Source organism: Balaenoptera ricei, chromosome 1 (genome assembly GCF_028023285.1).
Source record: "Balaenoptera ricei isolate mBalRic1 chromosome 1, mBalRic1.hap2, whole genome shotgun sequence".
Classification (NCBI taxonomy): domain Eukaryota; kingdom Metazoa; phylum Chordata; class Mammalia; order Artiodactyla; family Balaenopteridae; genus Balaenoptera; species Balaenoptera ricei.
The window spans coordinates 87,307,800-87,326,482 of record NC_082639.1 but is presented as its reverse complement, the minus strand read 5'-3'; the positions used below and the strand labels follow the sequence as shown (position 1 = coordinate 87,326,482).

Sequence of the window (18,683 nt, the reverse complement as noted above, 5' to 3'; positions counted from 1 at the left end):
CTTGGCGACATGGTTTAAAGGTGAATATTGATAAAATAGAAAAGTTGACAATAAATATTTGTTAAGTGAGCAAATAGATGTGTCTAAGATGGTGAGTGGACTCAAAATCATGGATTATAAGAGACTGGAAGGAACAAAAATGGTTAGTTTATAGGAAAAAAAAACTCAAGAAAGAAGCAATAGCTTCCCATAAATATCTGAAGTACTGTCGTATGGCAGAGGGATGTGATTTGTTCTGTGGGGCCTCAGAGATCACAATTAGGATGAAAGAAATGAAAGTGTAGAAAGATAAATCATGTCTGGTAAGTAGTAACAACTTTCTGAAAGTGGAATTCCCACCTTAAAAGCAATGAAATTTCTTTTTACTATAGGGATTCAAGAATAGCTAAATAATCACTTATCCATGATACTGCGGAAGGAATTCAAGCATTTAGATGAGGATAGAGACACTAGATGATGATGATGATGATGATGTAGTGATCATTCAGAATGTGTCAAATACTATGCTGATTGCTTCCACAAAAATACTTCTGTGCTCTACAAGTAGAATTTTGTTCTTTACAACAATTTTTAAAGTTGAGTATTATTAGTGGCAAAGACTGCTGATAGTTGACCAGTATTCCTTCTCCACTTCTTCCTTTTAGTTACTGAAATTTCCCACTCCAATTTTAGCTACACTCACAGCTGCCCAGCTGTAGTCTTTTTCCCAGCTTCCCTTGCTGTTAGGTGTGACCATGCCACCAAGTTTAGGCCAATACAATGTGAGCAGAAGGGTAGGTGCAACAACCGCTGGGTCATCTCTTTGAAAACTCTTGTCCTGGACATTCTGTACTCCTTCTCGCCAAATGGAAAAGGTAAATGACTGGAATAGTATTTAATTTTCAAAGATGACTTACCCTCCTTGACAGCCTAGGTTCTGGATGAGCTCATGGAGCAGTCCACATACATGCCCTAGATGGTTCTGAAAAACAAATAAATTCCTTTTCTCTTTGAGTCATTGGATTGTTTTCATCTTTTTTCTACAGTGGTTTAGTTGATGCCCTCTTATAATAAATTTCCTTATTATACAGTTAAGAAAACTGAACTTACAAGTAGTTAAGCAGTTTGCAAATGTCCATATCACTGATAAACAGCAAAGAAAAATTATACAATGTAGTCATCCAAGACACATGCCTATGTGATAAAATATATGTTTAAGTGAATAATACATATAAAATTCAATCTTGTTTAATTTTAAATTAAATATAGAAAACAGTAGAATTTAGGAAGAGATCTTAAACATACTTTGAAGAAAATGGTCAGGGTAAAAAATAGAGTCTTTATTTTATATACCTCTCAATATATTAACTTGAACAAAAATCACAGCCTTCTGCTTTTTAACATATTTATTTGCATAACGGTTCTTTAGTGGTCTACTAGCATTGCCAGATATTCTTATATACCATTACATCATTATGTATATTAAGTTATTAAAATATTTCTGTTCTTGATTTTATGCAAATTCATTTTTATTTATAGTGACTTTTAAGATGTTAGATGGTGAAAGCAAACGTATTCTGTTAGAATCCATAGATTGCAAGAGATCCGTGTTTATTAACTTCTTTCTTTCATTAATATTTTTGTTTATGACAAATTCATGTGCCTTGTCTTCACTCTGGTAGTTAGGCAATAAAGATGATTGGAATCTACTTTGATTCTCCCCTTCACACACCTAGCACATTTACGCTCACCCTGCTGAGCTCCAACTTCCCTCTCTGCTCTCTCCATCCCTGTCTGCAAGGCAGAACGCTGTCTGCACAGTTTGTGGTCTGCTGCCCTCACTCACATAGACCACAGGAAGAGCACGAGTCTCAGAAGCTTCCCCCAGGAGCTCTGCGGGTGAGAGGACATGTATTTGAGCTCATCAGCCAGAAAGGGAGGAAGACCATCACTTCAGGGAAGCCCACAGTAGCTTTCTCTTCTTTCTGTGATAAGGAATGTTTGGAGTAAATATATTGCTTTTCATCATAGTTTACAGTGGGAAACAAGTGAATGCAAATCGCTCCCCAGTAAGTTGATCTTAATAATTGATAGTTGGAGAATGACATTAGATCCTTAAAGCTGGCCCTCTGAGGAGAGAAAGGAGGCCCAGTGTTAAAGTGTGGTCCACAGGTATGGCCTAGTGTTTTAGCATTCTTATGCCAAACTATCATTTTCTGGTTGTCAGTTTTACATGGAGAAGGCAAAGGGTTTCTTTTGGTAGTTATGTACTTATATAACCTCTTATGTTCAAAGTACATGTTTGATAAATGGTACACTACAGAGTAATTACAGCATGCAAATGTTCTTGCTTATAAAATGCCAGCAATTTATCCCTTAATTATAGGGAGTTTGTCATATAGTTAATTACCACAGTTTGAGGAAAAGTCATGATTTTTCTGAAGGCTAAATAAATCTGAACATTCATTACATTTGGTTTTATGAAAAGAATTAATCATCTGTGGAAAGTAGCCCATCGTATCTCAATGTCCACTTGTTTAAGTTACCAGTAACTTTATTACAGCTGTTTGTAATATCAAATCATGAAAGATCTAAATGTATATCTGTAGTGAATTATTAAATCAGTTGTGATACATTCCTACAATGGGATCCAGTACATTATAGTGTGGTACTTCTGCTTACAGTTTCTAGAGGTAGACTAGCTGGCAATTATGGACAATTTGGATCTTGGGCAGCTTACCTAAATGCTCTGTGACTCAGTTTTCTCCTTCATAGAATGATTCATAGAATGATAGTCGTAAGAGTTCAATAAGATAATAGTCAAGCATTTTAGAGCAGTGTCTTGCACGTCTGAAGCCCTTAATCATTACGAATTATAATTATTATTACTATTCAACAGTTAAAATGGATGAGGTAAATCAAGATGTGGAAAGTTTTCTAGTATGTTGTAAAATTTTTGTAAGTTGATATATATAAAATGTGTCTGTGTATGATGAAGCCAGTTGTGCAAAACACCGCACAAGATATTTCTCTCTAGTAGGAAAGAAAAGAGCATATAGATGAGAGAGAGAAGGGGGAAGGGTACCTACAGACACTAGTCTGAGAGAAACTGACATCGTGGACCTGATTCTCTCTCTCCTGTCTCTGTCTTCCTCCCTTGTCTCCCCTCCCTCCCTCCCTTCCTTCCTTCCTTTCTTCCTTTTCTCTCTCATTTTCTCTTTATCTTCCTGTAATGAGGCTATATTCATGAAAAATTGTGTAACTAAAATAATTATAGTGTTTTAAAATTATTCAGTTTTCTTCAGCTGCTCTCTGAGGAGGTCTTGGTTACGCTTCCTCATATTGACTGTTGATATGTTCTGATTGAGCCAAGTCCCTTGGAAAAATTCCCCTGGAATAATTTAAGTTCCTGTGCCCCTTCCTTATGACTCCCACAAACCTTTTGAGAGTGTTTGGTTTATTTTTCTCTGCCAAATTGGGCATGGAGACCTTGGTTGTAGCTCGCATGCCTTTATGCATCATGCCCAGGGTCCAGCTGTCCTTGACACACCTGCAGTCATCTCCATTTCAGGTCCTGTCTGTCCTGGGGCCCTGACACAAGCTGTGTGTAGGTGCCTCTCATTTGCAGGAGCCACAAAATCCCACCGACCGAAGGCCCCAGAGAGCCAAGTCGCACCACTCCTCCCTTTCAAACTTATCCTTTTCTGGCTCCTGCCTTCAAGGGCCCATGCATCCCAAACAGAATCTTCAGGGGTGCTGGCTTCAGGAGGTCTCCCAAAACACAAAGACACCATTAATTACTCTCGGGAGTCCAAAAACCAAAAGTCTGCCTCTCCTTCTAGGAAATGAAGATGGAAACACTTACATGTTCATTAGCTTTACTCTCCTATATGAGCAACAGTAAAGTAGGAGTTAGTTAATATCTTAAGAGCTGTGTCACAGAGAGAAAACAAGATAGAGTAAAATTATAGGCATTTCTACTAGATATAGTATAAATAGATCTAGTTTGATGGATGTCACCAAAAGACAATTAAAATTTTTCTTTGCCAGTAAAGAAGTTCAATGTTGCAGAAGTGGCTAAAATCCTATATGATCCCAGTAATACCTCCAAAATTTCAAAGAGTGAGGACAAGAGATAGGAGCGACCTTTAAGAGAATGAGACTTATTTAGAGCATAATTCATCACCTTGGACCAACACCATGTTGAAGCAGGGTTAGCAGATAAGCAAGTACACACCAAAAGAAAGCCTTCAGGCAAGAAGCTTTCCTCTGATCAGTCTTCTCATTAATATGGGCACGTGCCAGATGAAAGAACCCTTTCCTGAACTGAATGGGTACCGTAAAATGAGTAAAAAACTAAAAATAAATAAGCTGCCTCCAAGGACTATGCCATCTTCCTGTAGTAGAGTTTAAGCTGAACAGAATAGCAGTCCTGATATTTCAGCAACCATAGCAATAGTTTCATTATAGCTTCTATATAGTTTCATATAGAAATAAAGTGACCTTCCTGGAAATGTCCATGGCCTCAGCTTCTTCTCCCACTCTTCTCAGGCTGGTAAATCATCAAAATGATATTATAAAACTACATTCTCCAGCTCTTCGGCTTAAGATCTAGGTGAAGGATTCCCTGACTATTCAAGAAAACAGTTAAGGGGTCTTTGAATCTTCTCCCACTCAGTTTAGGAAGATAAACTGAGCTAAATCTATTCTGATTCAAGTATAAATAATCAGGACAATAACTTAAATCCTTTAAAACGATTTCATGACACAGAAGAAAGACATATTTTAAGAGATAGAATACGTTTTTGAGGAAAAAAAGATTACAAGATAATTAAATTCATTGTAGATAATATCTCCTTTCTACAGTCAAGGAAATTAAAGAAAATATGTGAAATGACAGATGAAAGATAGCTGGCACAATGGCACAATTAGGAAACTAATGTAAGAAAAGAATGTCATGGCAAGATTAAAACCAATACTAGAAACCATAAAGAACAAAATCCACAATGGAGAAAGTGAAATCAGTTATGTTAAGGACAGGTTTCAGAATTTGTAGTAAAAGAACAAGAGAATAAAATTGATCTGAGTAAAAATAATAGATATGAAGGGTATACCACAGAAATGTAACATGTGAATCACTGTAGATGCTAAAGAAGAGGACAAATGAAGCTATAGCAATATTCAGATAAATACTATAAGGAAACTTTCCTTCCAAATAAATATCTGAATCTTTAGGCTCCAAGGGTTAACAGGATACAAGGGAAAATTAAAATATATACCAGAATATAGATATTTCTCAGTGAAATTTTCAAATTTCAGTACTGAAGAAAGAATTCTATAAATATTGTGGTAGATGGTATCGTTGTTCCCAATTATTAACTACCCTCTTCTATAGGCAGAGTATCCTTCCTGCTCCATTTATTTTGGACTTGATCAATAACATATGAGTGAACCTGATAGATAGCCCATCAACCAGAAACTTGTAAAACCATCATGAGCTTCTGCCTACCCTGTTGCTCTTGAGCCTTCTTCCAGGAGAAGGCTGTGTTCCAGATATGGGCTGTTCTGACAGCCTGAGTCCCAGAATGGGAAGTCATGGGAAGCAGACCAACACCCAACCTGTAGCTTGGAGCAGATCCATAGAACCTGACCACCAACATGTAGTATGAGGAAGTATATACACACATTTGTTGTTGGAAGCCAACTGAGCTTTTGAGATTATAATACAGTGTACCTACTGAAAACTAATACACACAAAACTAATATACCACCCAAGACTAACAGCATGCTAGCCTCAAACTTCTCCCGCTGTAGCATTAGATGCCAGAATAAAATGGAGTAATGTCTTCCGAGTTTCTATGAAAAAGGTGGTGACATACGAATTCTATTCCCACCCAAAAGGTCATTTAAGTGTTAAGATAATCATAAAGCACCACATGTGTAAGAATTCAGGAACTATATTACTCATGAAAGAAGATATTTACTCATACCAGAAGATATTTACCAGTTAACTGAGCAAAACACCAATATCTAGAGCTCTCAAATTGAGAAAAGTCATATTATGAATGAGTTGGCAGGAAAAATGGAAACCATTTAAATATAGACTTAATTAGAATTGACTGTGGTAAATGCAGTGACAGAAACAGGGAAAAATTATAAAATTCATTTAAAGAGAAGATCTATAACAAAATAAATTAATACAGCAATGACAAAATGAGACAAATCTTAGATAATGCCAATAAAATTGTCAAAGTATGATAATTTGTAGATTTTATAAAGGAGGGACTCGATATTACCGTTTCATTCTTGCGTTGCTGACTAGAAAAATTTAGGTTCAAGCGTTTTTAAAAATAAAATTTATCAAGAGTAGTTTAAAACAGTTTAAAAAGGCCAATGACAAAGTGTAAGATATAAATTACACACTTGCCAATGGGTTAATGTCTGTAATATATAAAACATCCTAATTGAAAACTGGGCAAAGTTCATGAATAGGCACATCATTAGAGATCAAATGCAAATGAAAAAGAAGTATATGGAAAAGTACTCTCTGTCATGTTTGATGAAAATTTGTGAAGGGTCTTTTATGCAACACTGTGAAGTTGGTTCTTACCCTTGTAAGCAAAGGGGAGCCATGAAGGAGTGTAAGGAAGGAAATGGCGTGTTCAGAACGGAGAATAAATTGAAGGAGAGCAACACTGCAGCAAAACAAAACCAAACAAAAACCAATCTGAGAGGCTGTTGTAAAAATCCAGTTAAAAGATAAAGATGACACGGACTAGACCTCAATACAGCCATGTTATGCCATATTGACTGACCAGGCATCATTTGGCAAAGTCTCTTTTGGTCGGGTGCTGGTTCTGATAAGAGGAGTTGTATTACTCCATTCAGGCTGCTATAACAAAATACTATAGACTAGTGGCTTATAAATAACAGAAATTTATTTCTCACCATCCTGGAGGCTAGGATGTCTAAGATCAAGGCACTGGCAGATTCATTCTCTGGTGAGGGCTCACTTCCTGGTTCATAGATGGCCATCTTCTCCCTGTGTCTTCACATGGCAGCAGGGGTGAGGGAGTTCTCTAGGGTCTTTATAAGAATACTTATCCCATTCATAAAAGACTCCACCCTTATGAGCTAATCACCTCCCAAAAGCCCCATTTCCTGATATCATCATGTTGGGGATTAGGTTTCAACATATGAATTTGGGGGCACACAAGCATTCGGTCTATATGCAGGGGTTATCTAACCATACCAGTGCTTTACAGTGAAGAAGGGCTAACTGCTGACCAGGGTGTCACTAAGAAGACTATCCCTCCACCCCACCAACCTCAAGAAACGTGCTGACCTTTCATCTATGGGGTTTTCCTGTCCTCTCTTCAGACTTTTCTCTTGGCCATAACTAACGGAAAAGGAGCACCTTGACTTCCTTCCTTCCAGGGATCCTCCCGGTTCAAGCTGCATTCATCCCAGAAACAAAACACCAAGTGCTTTTTGTTTTTTGTTCCTCTTGCCCTCTGCTTGTTCTGAGGGCAAGAATGCTGCCATTCAGATTTGCATAGGTAAGCACATACACATGATGTATGCTTATGCATTATCAATTTTAATTGATGCCAAACAGCAAATCTAAAGAAAGGGACACTCACTATCTAGCAAGGGAACAAAAATATTTAAAACTAAATGTAAGGATAGATGGGATTTGATACAAAATGGAATATTTCCAATACATCTGAGAGGAGTTGATAATCTACATAGTTTTATTAAGGCAAATAGAACAGGCCACTATAGCCACTTATGGCTGGCTCATTTGAGATCGCTTTGAGAACTCACTTAGTGGATAGGGCCAGGTATAGGAAATGCTTTTTGAGAAAAAAAAATTTTTTTCCATCTAAGCCTAAGCATCATTTTTTCTTAGGTTTATGTGAGCTAATCATTTAAACCAAAGGTAATTCCCCCTTGCCAACAACAAGAAAGGGAAGGTAATGCTAGGAATAATTTACAAGATTACAGTTTTGTACATTGGGTCGGGGACTTTTCACTAACCTGCACTACCCAAGAAGCTTCGTTGTGTGAAAGCATTTCCTGATTAACAGAAGCATCAGCTGAGTGAAAGTGGTAACCAGTGATGACAGCTCGAAAAATCTGGAAATGGCATAAGGAGTGTGTACTAATACAGATAGAAATTACCATGTTTTGTTTAATTCCCATGGCAACTGCAAAGGAAAACTATATGGATAGGAAAATTCTAAGGGAATTCACGGTGACCCAGGAAACCACATGCATTGACATTTACATTGACTGTTTTGCAGGTTATAAAATCACAGAAATCAAGGTGAAGCCTGAGCTGAAATTTAGGCAGAGTGGGGGTGGGGTGGAGGTTGGAGAGACAAGCTTTTGCAGCTGGCAATCCTGAGTCTGAAGCTTGGTTTGTCTACATTAGACCTAGGCGGGGTTAGACAAATTATTCCTCTTCTCCTTTTCCAAAAAGATTGATATAATAATGTTTTCCTTATGGAGTAATTGTTGGGATTAACAGATCCCAAATGAACTTCTTGGCACATGGTAGGTGCTTAACACAGGTTAGTTCCCTCCTGTAACAATAATGATTCCCTTAATAGGATTTTCATTTTATTGCAGGATAGGATACCCTTATAGATATATTTCATGGATTTAAAAATTTATACAGATCGTCTATGTCATACATAGCACATGTGGCAGAAAATCTTATAGTATAAAATGTTGCATACATTAGTGTCATAGCAACAGCAAAACAATCCTGTGGTTTCTTGCCAAGACAAATATGATTATACCTTATGGTGCTCTCTGTGATAAATTCTTTTGAGGTTTCAAAATGTTGTGCTTGAATAACAATGGCAATCTATTTAAAATTCAGTTACTTTTCTATAATGCAAATCTTTGTTTAACAGAGCTGCTGAACTGTAATGTAAATGTTACATAGGACCTTGTCAAAACAACTGTATTAGTGATCAGGTATTGGAATAGTTAGTGGAACAAAATATCTTTATATTTTAGGCCTTTTTTCTCAATCTAAGCTTTGAGCACTTATGAAAAATATTTGAAGTGAATCAATGTTTACATGCTGTACTCTGCTCTCATTTGTTAAATTTAATATTGCTTAAAAAAGGCAATTGAGGGCTTCCCTGGTGGCGCAGTGGTTGAGGGTCTGCCTGCCAATGCAGGGGACACGGGTTCGAGCCCTGGTCTGGGAGGATCCCACATGCCGCGGAGCAGCTAGGCCCGTGAGCCACAACTACTGAGCCTGCGCGTCTGGAGCCTGTGCTCCGCAACGGGAGAGGCCGCGATAGTGAGAGGCCCGCGCACCACGATGAAGAGTGGCCCCCGCTCGCCGCAACTGGAGAAAGCCCTCGTACAGAAACGAGGACCCAACACAGCCAGAAATAAATAAATAAATATATATTTAAAAAAAAAAAAAAAGGCAGTTGAAAATGGAAGCTTAAAAATTCCAACCAGGCATCAACATTTTAGGTTAGAAAAATTAGCATATACTGATATTACTTTGCCATATGTCATTTTTCCTATTTGTACTTACATATATTCATTATTTATTTCTCCACACTATTATAAATCATAATATACTACACAAAGAATAAAAGCCAGATTTTTTTGTTCAGTCATATCTAGCAGGCCTTTTATAAAAGCGTCTTTTCAGTAAATTACTTTTGAATATAAACAAGCTCTGTCATCTCATTTTATGAATAAATATAGAGTTGATGACTGCATTTTTTAATTATATGATTCGTGCAGTCATTAGTTAAGGACAGAATAAGACAATGATGGATTAAAAAAATCATTCTCAGTGCACACATCGTTAGTTACACATGGAAAACTTCTTCCACCCATTCATCCCCCTCTTCTCTCAGATTGGTTCCCTTTTGGTAGACTGTCCTAGAGACACTATGGCGGCCTTCAAAATCAGTCCAGAGCACCATGAAACTATGAACATTTTTGGTAGAGAAAATACAGTTTAATTTAACTAAAACTAGGAAAATAAACAATGACCCCATTCCCAGTCTTATGAAACAACCACATTTAGTTTTTGTTGTTTGTTGTTTCTGTTAAAGGAGCAACAAGTAACTTATGTAAATGATTTAAAATTCAAAAATCTGGATAAGCAAAACAGTAATGAATAGGAAATATCCATATCCTACCACAGTAGTCACTGGACATATTTTCTTAAAATAGCCTTCGAGGCCCCATGAGTATGTGTCTGAGTTTGTGTGTGGTACAGGACCTCCCTAGATGCTCTCTTCTGTAGCCAGCTTTTGCTCATGTAACGGTATATCATGAGTATGCTCGCAGATCAATGAATATATAATCATATCAAGCATAACTGTAAAAGCTAATCTTCAGTGAGAACCTAATATGTGTCCAGAATTATGCAAAGAACATCACACATAAAATGCCATTTTAGTTTTTACAGAAATCATTTGAGTGTAGCTTGTTATTCCGATTTTACAGAGGAGGAGACTTAAAGAGGTTAAGTAATTTGCCCAAGGTCACATAACCTGCATTCTGAAATTGGAATACGAAACTGTTTTTTTCCATTTTTTATTTATGTTCCATGTTTATCACTGCAGAGCTCCAAATCATAATCACTGTGCTGTGCACATAGAATTACAATATAGAATTACATTGAAAAGCTTTAATCCATATCAATTCATCATTACCTTTGTTAGGCAGAGGATTGCTTCCACTTCCAATTTCCCACAATTATAAACAATACTAGGGTAAACATCTCTAAAATAGATATATTTGTAAGTTCAATTAATAACTTATTTAAGATATATTTATAGAAGTGGAAATGCTGGAAAAAAAGAGGGTGAGTACTCTTAAGGTTTTTGGTTTGATTCACATCAAACCAAGAATGGAGAATATTGTTCTTAACAATCTTCACCAATCTTATAGGTCAAAAATAAATGAAGTACCTCATTTTAATTTGCGTCTTTTGAATACCTTCCCATACATTTATTTTGTATTTCCCTTTTTGTGACTGAAACAAATATTGAAACAATAGTTCAATAACTGACAGATCAGATTCTAGTCACCACTTGGCCCTTAGACTTAATTCATAGAGTAGCTTAATGGTACTACTTTTTTTAATTGGGGTTTATTAAAGGCATAATTTACATCCTATAAAATTCCCTTTTTAGCATATAGTTTTATGAGTTTTGACAAATGCCTACTATCATGTAATCATAACCACAATCAAGTCATAGAACATTTCTATCACCCTAAAATAGTAGCCAACCCCTCCTTTAGCCCCCAACCCCTGGCAACCACTATCTTTTTTCTGTTCCTATAGTTTTACCTTTTCCAGGATGTCATATAAATGGACTCATATAGTATGTAGTCTTTTGAGTCTTCTTTCACCTTGCATAATGCATTTGAGATTCATTCATGTTGTTACCTGTTTTCTTTTTTTCCTTTTTATTGCTGAGTGGTATTCTGTTGTATAGGATGTACCACCATTTTTTAAAATCCATTTACCAATTGAAGGATATCTGGGCTGTTTCCAGTTTTTCCCAATTATGAATAAAGCTGATACAAAAATTCATGCACAGGTTTTTGTGTAAATGTATATTTTTCAATCTCTTGGATAAATACCTAGGAATGGGATTGTTGGTTTGTATGGTAAATATATTCAATATGTTTACCTTTACAAAATTTTTCTGAAGTATCTTTGTCATGCCTAATGACCCTTATGGGTTTGAATGGTTCTGAAATTACTCTTGATGTAGCTCATCCAGATTTTTATTGACTGTTACCTCTTTCTGAAAATAGGCAAGTTTTTAAATAAGGAGTTTTAATCAGCTCCTGGTTATACAAGAACTTATCATGCACTTGATTCATACTCACATCCTCTGATTCTTCTCTGTCAAGTAACATTGGGCTGCTTATTTAGCAAATATAATGCATTTTAAAAAGTTAAAGAGAAATAAAATAAATAAGAAGCCATTAGTTAGATTAAAATACTAGTGTAAAAGAGGGCATGGGTACAATTTATGGGTGAGTTACCTTTTTTACCATCATTCATTATGTATAGTAACATTTTATTTGTTATTAGGTTTGTAATATATGAAACATGTAACAAATATCAAATAAGCAGCACTATGGTACCTTTCCCAGGACTCATGAGTTTACAGTCTCATGAGTCTGTACTTTTATAGATTTTATAAATAATTTTATAAGGAAATTCAGAACAGGGTGATGATAGTTATGCTAGAGGAGCACATAAACGGGGACCCATCCAAACTTAGCGATGCTTACAACATCCTCTAAGTAGAGATCTGAAGGACTGGTGGCATGGGAGAAGGAGAGGAAAATATTCCAGATAGAGGAACCAGCTTGCACCAAGGTTTTATTTGGCAAGTGAGGTAAGAGCACTGGGGCAAGGCACTTGAGGATGCCATTAAAGAGAGTTCAAATGGGGTCCAGAATGAATGTAATAGAAATAGAATTGAAAAGAAGCAAGATGAGCTGGAGCAGATGAACAATTATTGGTTGGGAAATTTCTAAAATGGCCAAAGAAACTTTGTAGTATGAGGGAGGTAAGCCAGGGGGTAAATTGGGCTGATGGTCGAGAACATAGTTGTGAATATGGGCTAAAAGTATGTTGGACAGGTCATTAGAGTTAGGGAAGTTAAGAAACTTTGGATAGAGTCCAGGGATACCCACATCCACTAAGGACCATAAACACATTAGTATTAATAGACTTACTTGGGAGTTTCATGTCGGTGCATTGGGAAACACTGAGTTACAGTGAAAGCCAAGAGTTTATTACACATCTTCTCAATACCTTATGCCCCTGAAGCTCTAAGCAAGGAAAGAAATGTGCAGCTGTTCCCAGAAGTATTTAAACACAGAGATTTTTTCTTTTTTTGAGAATCATTCAGGATTACTGCTTTTTTAGGCAATGCTCTTTTTACCAGAGAAATAATATTTTAAGAGAGAATTGATTGTATATACCTGGCAGTGCTCACATTGCTAACTAATCACTTTTCTGTACCTTTTGGCAGTTGTTCTCAGACTGGTGTAAAAGGAAATTCCTGCGAAGAAACAAAACTCTGAGCTAATATAAAACTCTGAATTGAAACAGAACCACTATAAAAAAAAGAAATAGTTCCCAAAAAGTCATCTTTCCTGAGAGAACTCTGGTTCTGTCACATTTATCTTTTATGTCTTCACATCCCCAACTTTTTAAAACAAGAAATTTCTTAGATGAACTTTATGATGTTTCGTAGTCTCAAGTTTGAAGTTCTCTAATAATTTCTTCTAATATGGACCTAACACCATTTCTCTTTTCTAAAATACTCACCAACTTCACAACCTACCAGGAGGAAAACAATGTGACAAAGTAGAGTCTAAGAGCACACACTTCATAAGCTACTGCTCTTCTTCCTTCTCTCTTCTCTTACTCATTTTGCCTTCATCAAGAGACACAGTGAATGAAGGAAGGAAGCAAATAGCAAAATAAAGATAGCCAATATTTGGGAGTATGACATCCATCCACCTTCCCCTGATAAAATGTAGGTTGTGTCTGTAATAATTGTTGATTATTATAGGACCATGATTCCTTAACCTAAATCATTAGTGCTAGATGTTTTTCAGGATTAAAATGTTTTATATTTTAGGGAAAAATACTGTGTATTCTGTTACACAAGCAGGATCTTGGGCATCACTTTGTAATCAAAGATGGATATTTCCACAGCATAACAGAGTACAAATTGCCTCACAGCTATTCAGGTTTGTTTTTTACCACCAAATGAGTTTGCACCAATTTTACCAGAAACATTTGGGTTTTAAAATTTGTTTGGATATTAGAATTGTAGACAATAGCATTGTGAAATTCCAACCAATTATAAAAATCTTCTTGACTTCATTCTCTCTCTTTGTCTTTCTTTTCTTTTACTTTTTTATCTTGTTTCTCTGGCTTTTACAGACAACTATTGATATAATGATATGTTTGAGTAGAGACAAGGACCTTTGTGCATATCATCTCATTTAATCTTAATAAAAATCCATTCAAATAGGTATTATTATTTCCATTTCACGAATGAGAAAGCTAGGTCTCTGAAGGGTTAAATTGCTTGTGAAAATTTCAGTTGGTACAGAGCCCACCTTCAAACACTTGACATTCACACTACCTGACTGCAGAGTCCACTGTGCCACACAGCTTCCTTACCAATAGAGCTGAGGACACAAATCATTGAGTTAGACATCATATGCACAGATCCCATTTTATGCTTAAGTTTAGCGTAAAAGCTGATTGCTGATAACCTCCTGTTAAAAAACAAAAGCTGTTTATAATCATCCAGAAAGAAAGAAACTGGAACAACATTTAACCTCAGTATTTGGTCCAGCAATGTAACAGCGTAGAACTTTAAATAGACTAGCACTTTATCCAAGTAAGTCAGTCAATATTTAAATAAACACTGAAATAATATATAAAATACATTTTGTAGGTGTCCCAAATCCAACCTATTGAGAGTGATCAAGAAGAAAATTCACAGGGAAGGTCCTTTAAAGGCTGTCTTGCAAGGCTCTTCAGCTGGATAATGGGAATCAGCCACTGTGAACACCTTCAATTAAGGCAATAAACGTATGTGCGCTAGAGCGCACTGGTGTTGGAGTTGGTTGCAAAGCTAAGGCAAATACAGAAACTGTGTCCTTTTGTGCAGGTTTCCATTACAACGAAAAGGGATCTAGATTCTAGATTGTTTGGGTTGTTATTGTTATTTTTATTCAATATAAAATTTTGAATATATTTATTCAAATATATTTTGTTTTTTCACTGATTTTTTTCACTCATTAATGGGAAATTAGCATTCCTTAATGAAATAGCCCTTAATAGTGGTGACTTTTTTGTTTTCTTACCTGAGGTGCTCATTTTGCATCTCCCTCTGTTTTCTCAAAGAGAAATGGCGGGTGGCAGATCTTGTCAGGTGGCAAGTCATCACCAAATTTTCATGTCATAAGTAAATGACAATTTTGTTTTAAGTAACTTTTTAAAATTCCAAAGCATAATTTATACAACTGGGGGTATAGAATAAATAGGAAAACAGAAATTTTCACAAAGAACTTAAGGCTTCAAAAATTGACATGCTAGAGACTTAGAGTTTATCAAATTTAAGAATCCAAAACTACTTTTCAGAAACAAGCGCTTGTTTTTCCATGGAACCTCTGCACTCAAGGACTGGATTCAGTATTTTGCTCACTGATTTGCTGTGGACTTGAATGAACACTTTCTAATGGATGTAGCATATTCTAATCTTCAACTCTTCGGACACAAGCTTTGTTATCTCCACTCTAATCCTCTGTATGTATAATTGCACTGATGATTTATATGACCACTTTCTTCTTGTGACTCTGAATTAAGCTTCTATGCATGAGTTTTTGGTTTGCCTGTTGAGTGTTTGCACTATCATCTACTAATAAGATTTAGTATTGCATATTAAGAATTCAGCCGGATTAAAAGGGGAAAATCCTTGTCACCTAGTTTGCCTCATAGGGAGTCCATTCCTCAAGACAGGTGATCTGAAAATATTAAGTGCAATTCTGTTTTTTTAAATATTACTGAGAAAAATGCTGATGAAGTGAGCAATATCATAACTTCCTGCATAGGAATTATACCATCTGAATAATTCAAATCATACATTTACATGCATGTAATTGTTATAATATAGAATCATAGAGTCTTAGAGATGGTAAGGACTTTAAGTGATTAGTTTGTCCTTTCTCTAGATTCTTTCAGGGAAAAACTGCTCCTGTGCTAGATGAGAATTCATCTTATTTCTTAAAGCATACTGAGATATAAGGTCCGTCTCTTTCAGTCTGTGGTGTGGGTTTATTTGCTCTTAGTGAAATTAATAAACAGATGGTCCCTGTGCTCTCTGTCTGCTCCTTTCATGTACTTGGAAACTGTTATTAAATTTCCCCTTTATTTTCTCTTCCCTTTGCATAGTCACTTTATTTACTTTCATCTGTTTATCTAATGACCACCTTTAAATGATAAGCCCCAAGTAGAACCCTTCTAATTCCAGTCAAATAGGAAAAATCAACTCAGAGATTAGAACTTAATTGTGATGTGAAAGTGAAAGGGTACTAATTGGAAAAAGCAGGCATTTCCCCAGAGCCCTGGGATCTGAAAGTGGAGTCAGTCTGGAAACAAACTGTTTACCCTTGAAATTTAACCTGGTAATGACTTAGCATAAAGAAAGGGGTAGTATCGTTCAGAATTTATGGACAGTGAAAGGAAGATCTAGTGGTCACCAAAACGTGCTTTTTAATGGCAAGACTGAATCCAGGATTTCCTGGTTCTCAATAGCACACTTACAGTTATCCGTTCAATGTCTCACTGCTAAGGTGACCTCGCGTCCCTATTTGGGACAGCCCCAGTTTAAGCCTGTCATCCCTGTGTATGATTAGCATCCCTTTTCTCCCCCAGTATGTCCAGGTTTAGATGATAATTCATATGCTCTCCCTATAGTCAGTCATTGCACATTCTTTGTCACTCTCTCCAGCTTGTACCTATCCCTTGGTTTTTCTTACTCTGCTTGTGTTCTCCCTTGCATTGATTATCAGTGATTTGTTTCTGATACTTTCTTTGCTTTATTAAGGTCTTTTAACATTTCAGTTCTATCTTCCAAGGTGATGGTTGTCCCCTTCACTTAGGATCATCTTCAGCAAATTTAATGAGCCTTGTGGACACTTTATTATTTAGGTTAAGGGAACACTGATACCTAGACCAGTGGCCTTTGGAACAACATCCATTTTCTCTCCCTTGTTTTAATCTCCTTTCCTTTCTTTTTACTGTCATGTCTTCCCCTTTCCCTACCCTCCAGTTGCCACTGACCGATTAATCTTCAATTTATATCTTAACATCTTTCCAGAAATTACTATGTGCTAGGTCCTGTCCAGAAGAGTGCACTCCTGTCAGTTTTGTACTGAAGCACTGTATATCAAACTGTATTATTTCAGTTCACAGATTTCAAGTCCCCATGGGGCCACTGGAAATAAAAACTATGATGTACTGTTTCCACACTTCTTATGGCTTTTACTCAATCCTAGTGCATTATATAACTCTGACAAATATTTTTTGTCCTAAAGTCATGCTTGTGCTTTTGGAAGGAAAACTCAAGAAAACTTAGAGATGAACTGCTGAATTTGCCAACGTTTTCATCATGCATTTTTTTTAAATGGGAAATTAAAGTATCTAAGGTCTTGTCAGCAGTTAGTAAAAGGGTCCGCATGCTCTGCTCACTACTGATTCTTACTGATATTGTTTTTCTCTAGGCTTAAGTGGGTCACACCTAGAAAATAATGCCTTAAGCTGTGGTTAGTAATATCCTTCTAGTTGTGGTTAATATGCCTCAATTCAGTGAAAATGAATTTTAATTTATTCACATACATTCAGAAAATGTTTTAGCTATTTAAAACACCTTAACTTGAAAAGAGCTACACATACACGGAAGAAATCTCATGGCATGCATTCATTACGTGAAATTCTATTTATGATGCCTTTGACTTATAAAGAGTCCAAGCTACTATGAAAAACATTCCAAACAGGTAATTTGATGGTAAAACCCTTCCATAATGCTGCTGTTATTGGTTGGGGCTGTCACTTAAGTTAGCTCTTGACATGACCTATATGTGGCATGATTAATTATGTCATGTCGATTTTCCACTGCAGTATTTCAGCAGCCATGGTATGGCCTGTTGCATGTCTGAAACCATTTAAATATTAGCCATTCCGCAGGGTTCCTTTGTACACAATTCAGTTGCTTAAACAAGCAACAACAACAAAAAGTTTAAAAGCTCCTTAAAGAATTTTCTGGATGAGGTAAACAACAGAGATTGCAGTCTGTAGTCTGGATTCATGCATCAAAAATGAAGTGTTTAAAGGAGATCTTTGTCAACTAACAAATGCCATTTCAGTCTGAACATTTCACCACTCCTTCTATGCCATCTGTCTCACAGGGAGCAATTAATCTGAAACTCCAACATGCAGCATTAAAATTCCATTAACGCTGAACAGAATATTAACATGTCTGCAATTGCCATTTTTATCTCTCCAAATTTCAGTGTTAATTTTGAAGAAGGCAGGTATAACATTTTACTCTATTTGGTTAATTAATAATATTGAATAAAATGTATAATTAGCAGCCAAATTTATGTAATAATATGTACAACTCATTTGAATAATGCTGTATGCTTTTGCAGTTTAAACATACCTGGGCTACAGTTTTATATGAGGCTAATGCTTATTTGTAAAAGCACTGAATCTTTTACGAAGCCAGTTTTCCCAAGGCTCTGACTTTGTAATTCCTTTTCCTTTTTGCAGAACCACATCACTGCCTTCGCAGAAGTCACATGATATTGAAGCAGATGGTCTTTCACTGCATTGGACGTCGTCCCTTTTCACCATCCATTCATAACACCCAAAGTGTGTTTGATGACAAAAAAGTTTATCAAGTTGTCTAATCATTTTTATAATTTAAAAATCAGTGTCAACTTATCTGTTTCCCCCACTAGACTGTGAGCTCCTCAAGGGCAGGACTGTGTCTTTCTTCTCTGTCTCCCCAGCACCTATAACAAAGCCTCACACAGAGTAGGCAGGTGTTCAATAAAAAATGATGACCAATGAACAAAAATTAATTCTGAAATAA

General features: G+C 36.3%; 1 protein-coding gene across 1 annotated transcript in view; it reads left to right on the top strand.

Moving 5' to 3' along the window:
* PLPPR5 (phospholipid phosphatase related 5) overlaps nucleotides 1-18,451 on the top strand; it is a 125,050-nt gene extending 106,599 nt beyond the window's left edge. Inside the window, exon 6 of the mRNA XM_059900389.1 lies at nucleotides 18,359-18,451. Within this exon, the coding sequence (XP_059756372.1) occupies nucleotides 18,359-18,391 (33 nt within the window). The 3' untranslated portion in view covers nucleotides 18,392-18,451. The remainder of the gene's footprint in view (nucleotides 1-18,358) is intronic.
* The last annotated feature ends 232 nt before the right edge of the window (nucleotides 18,452-18,683 follow it).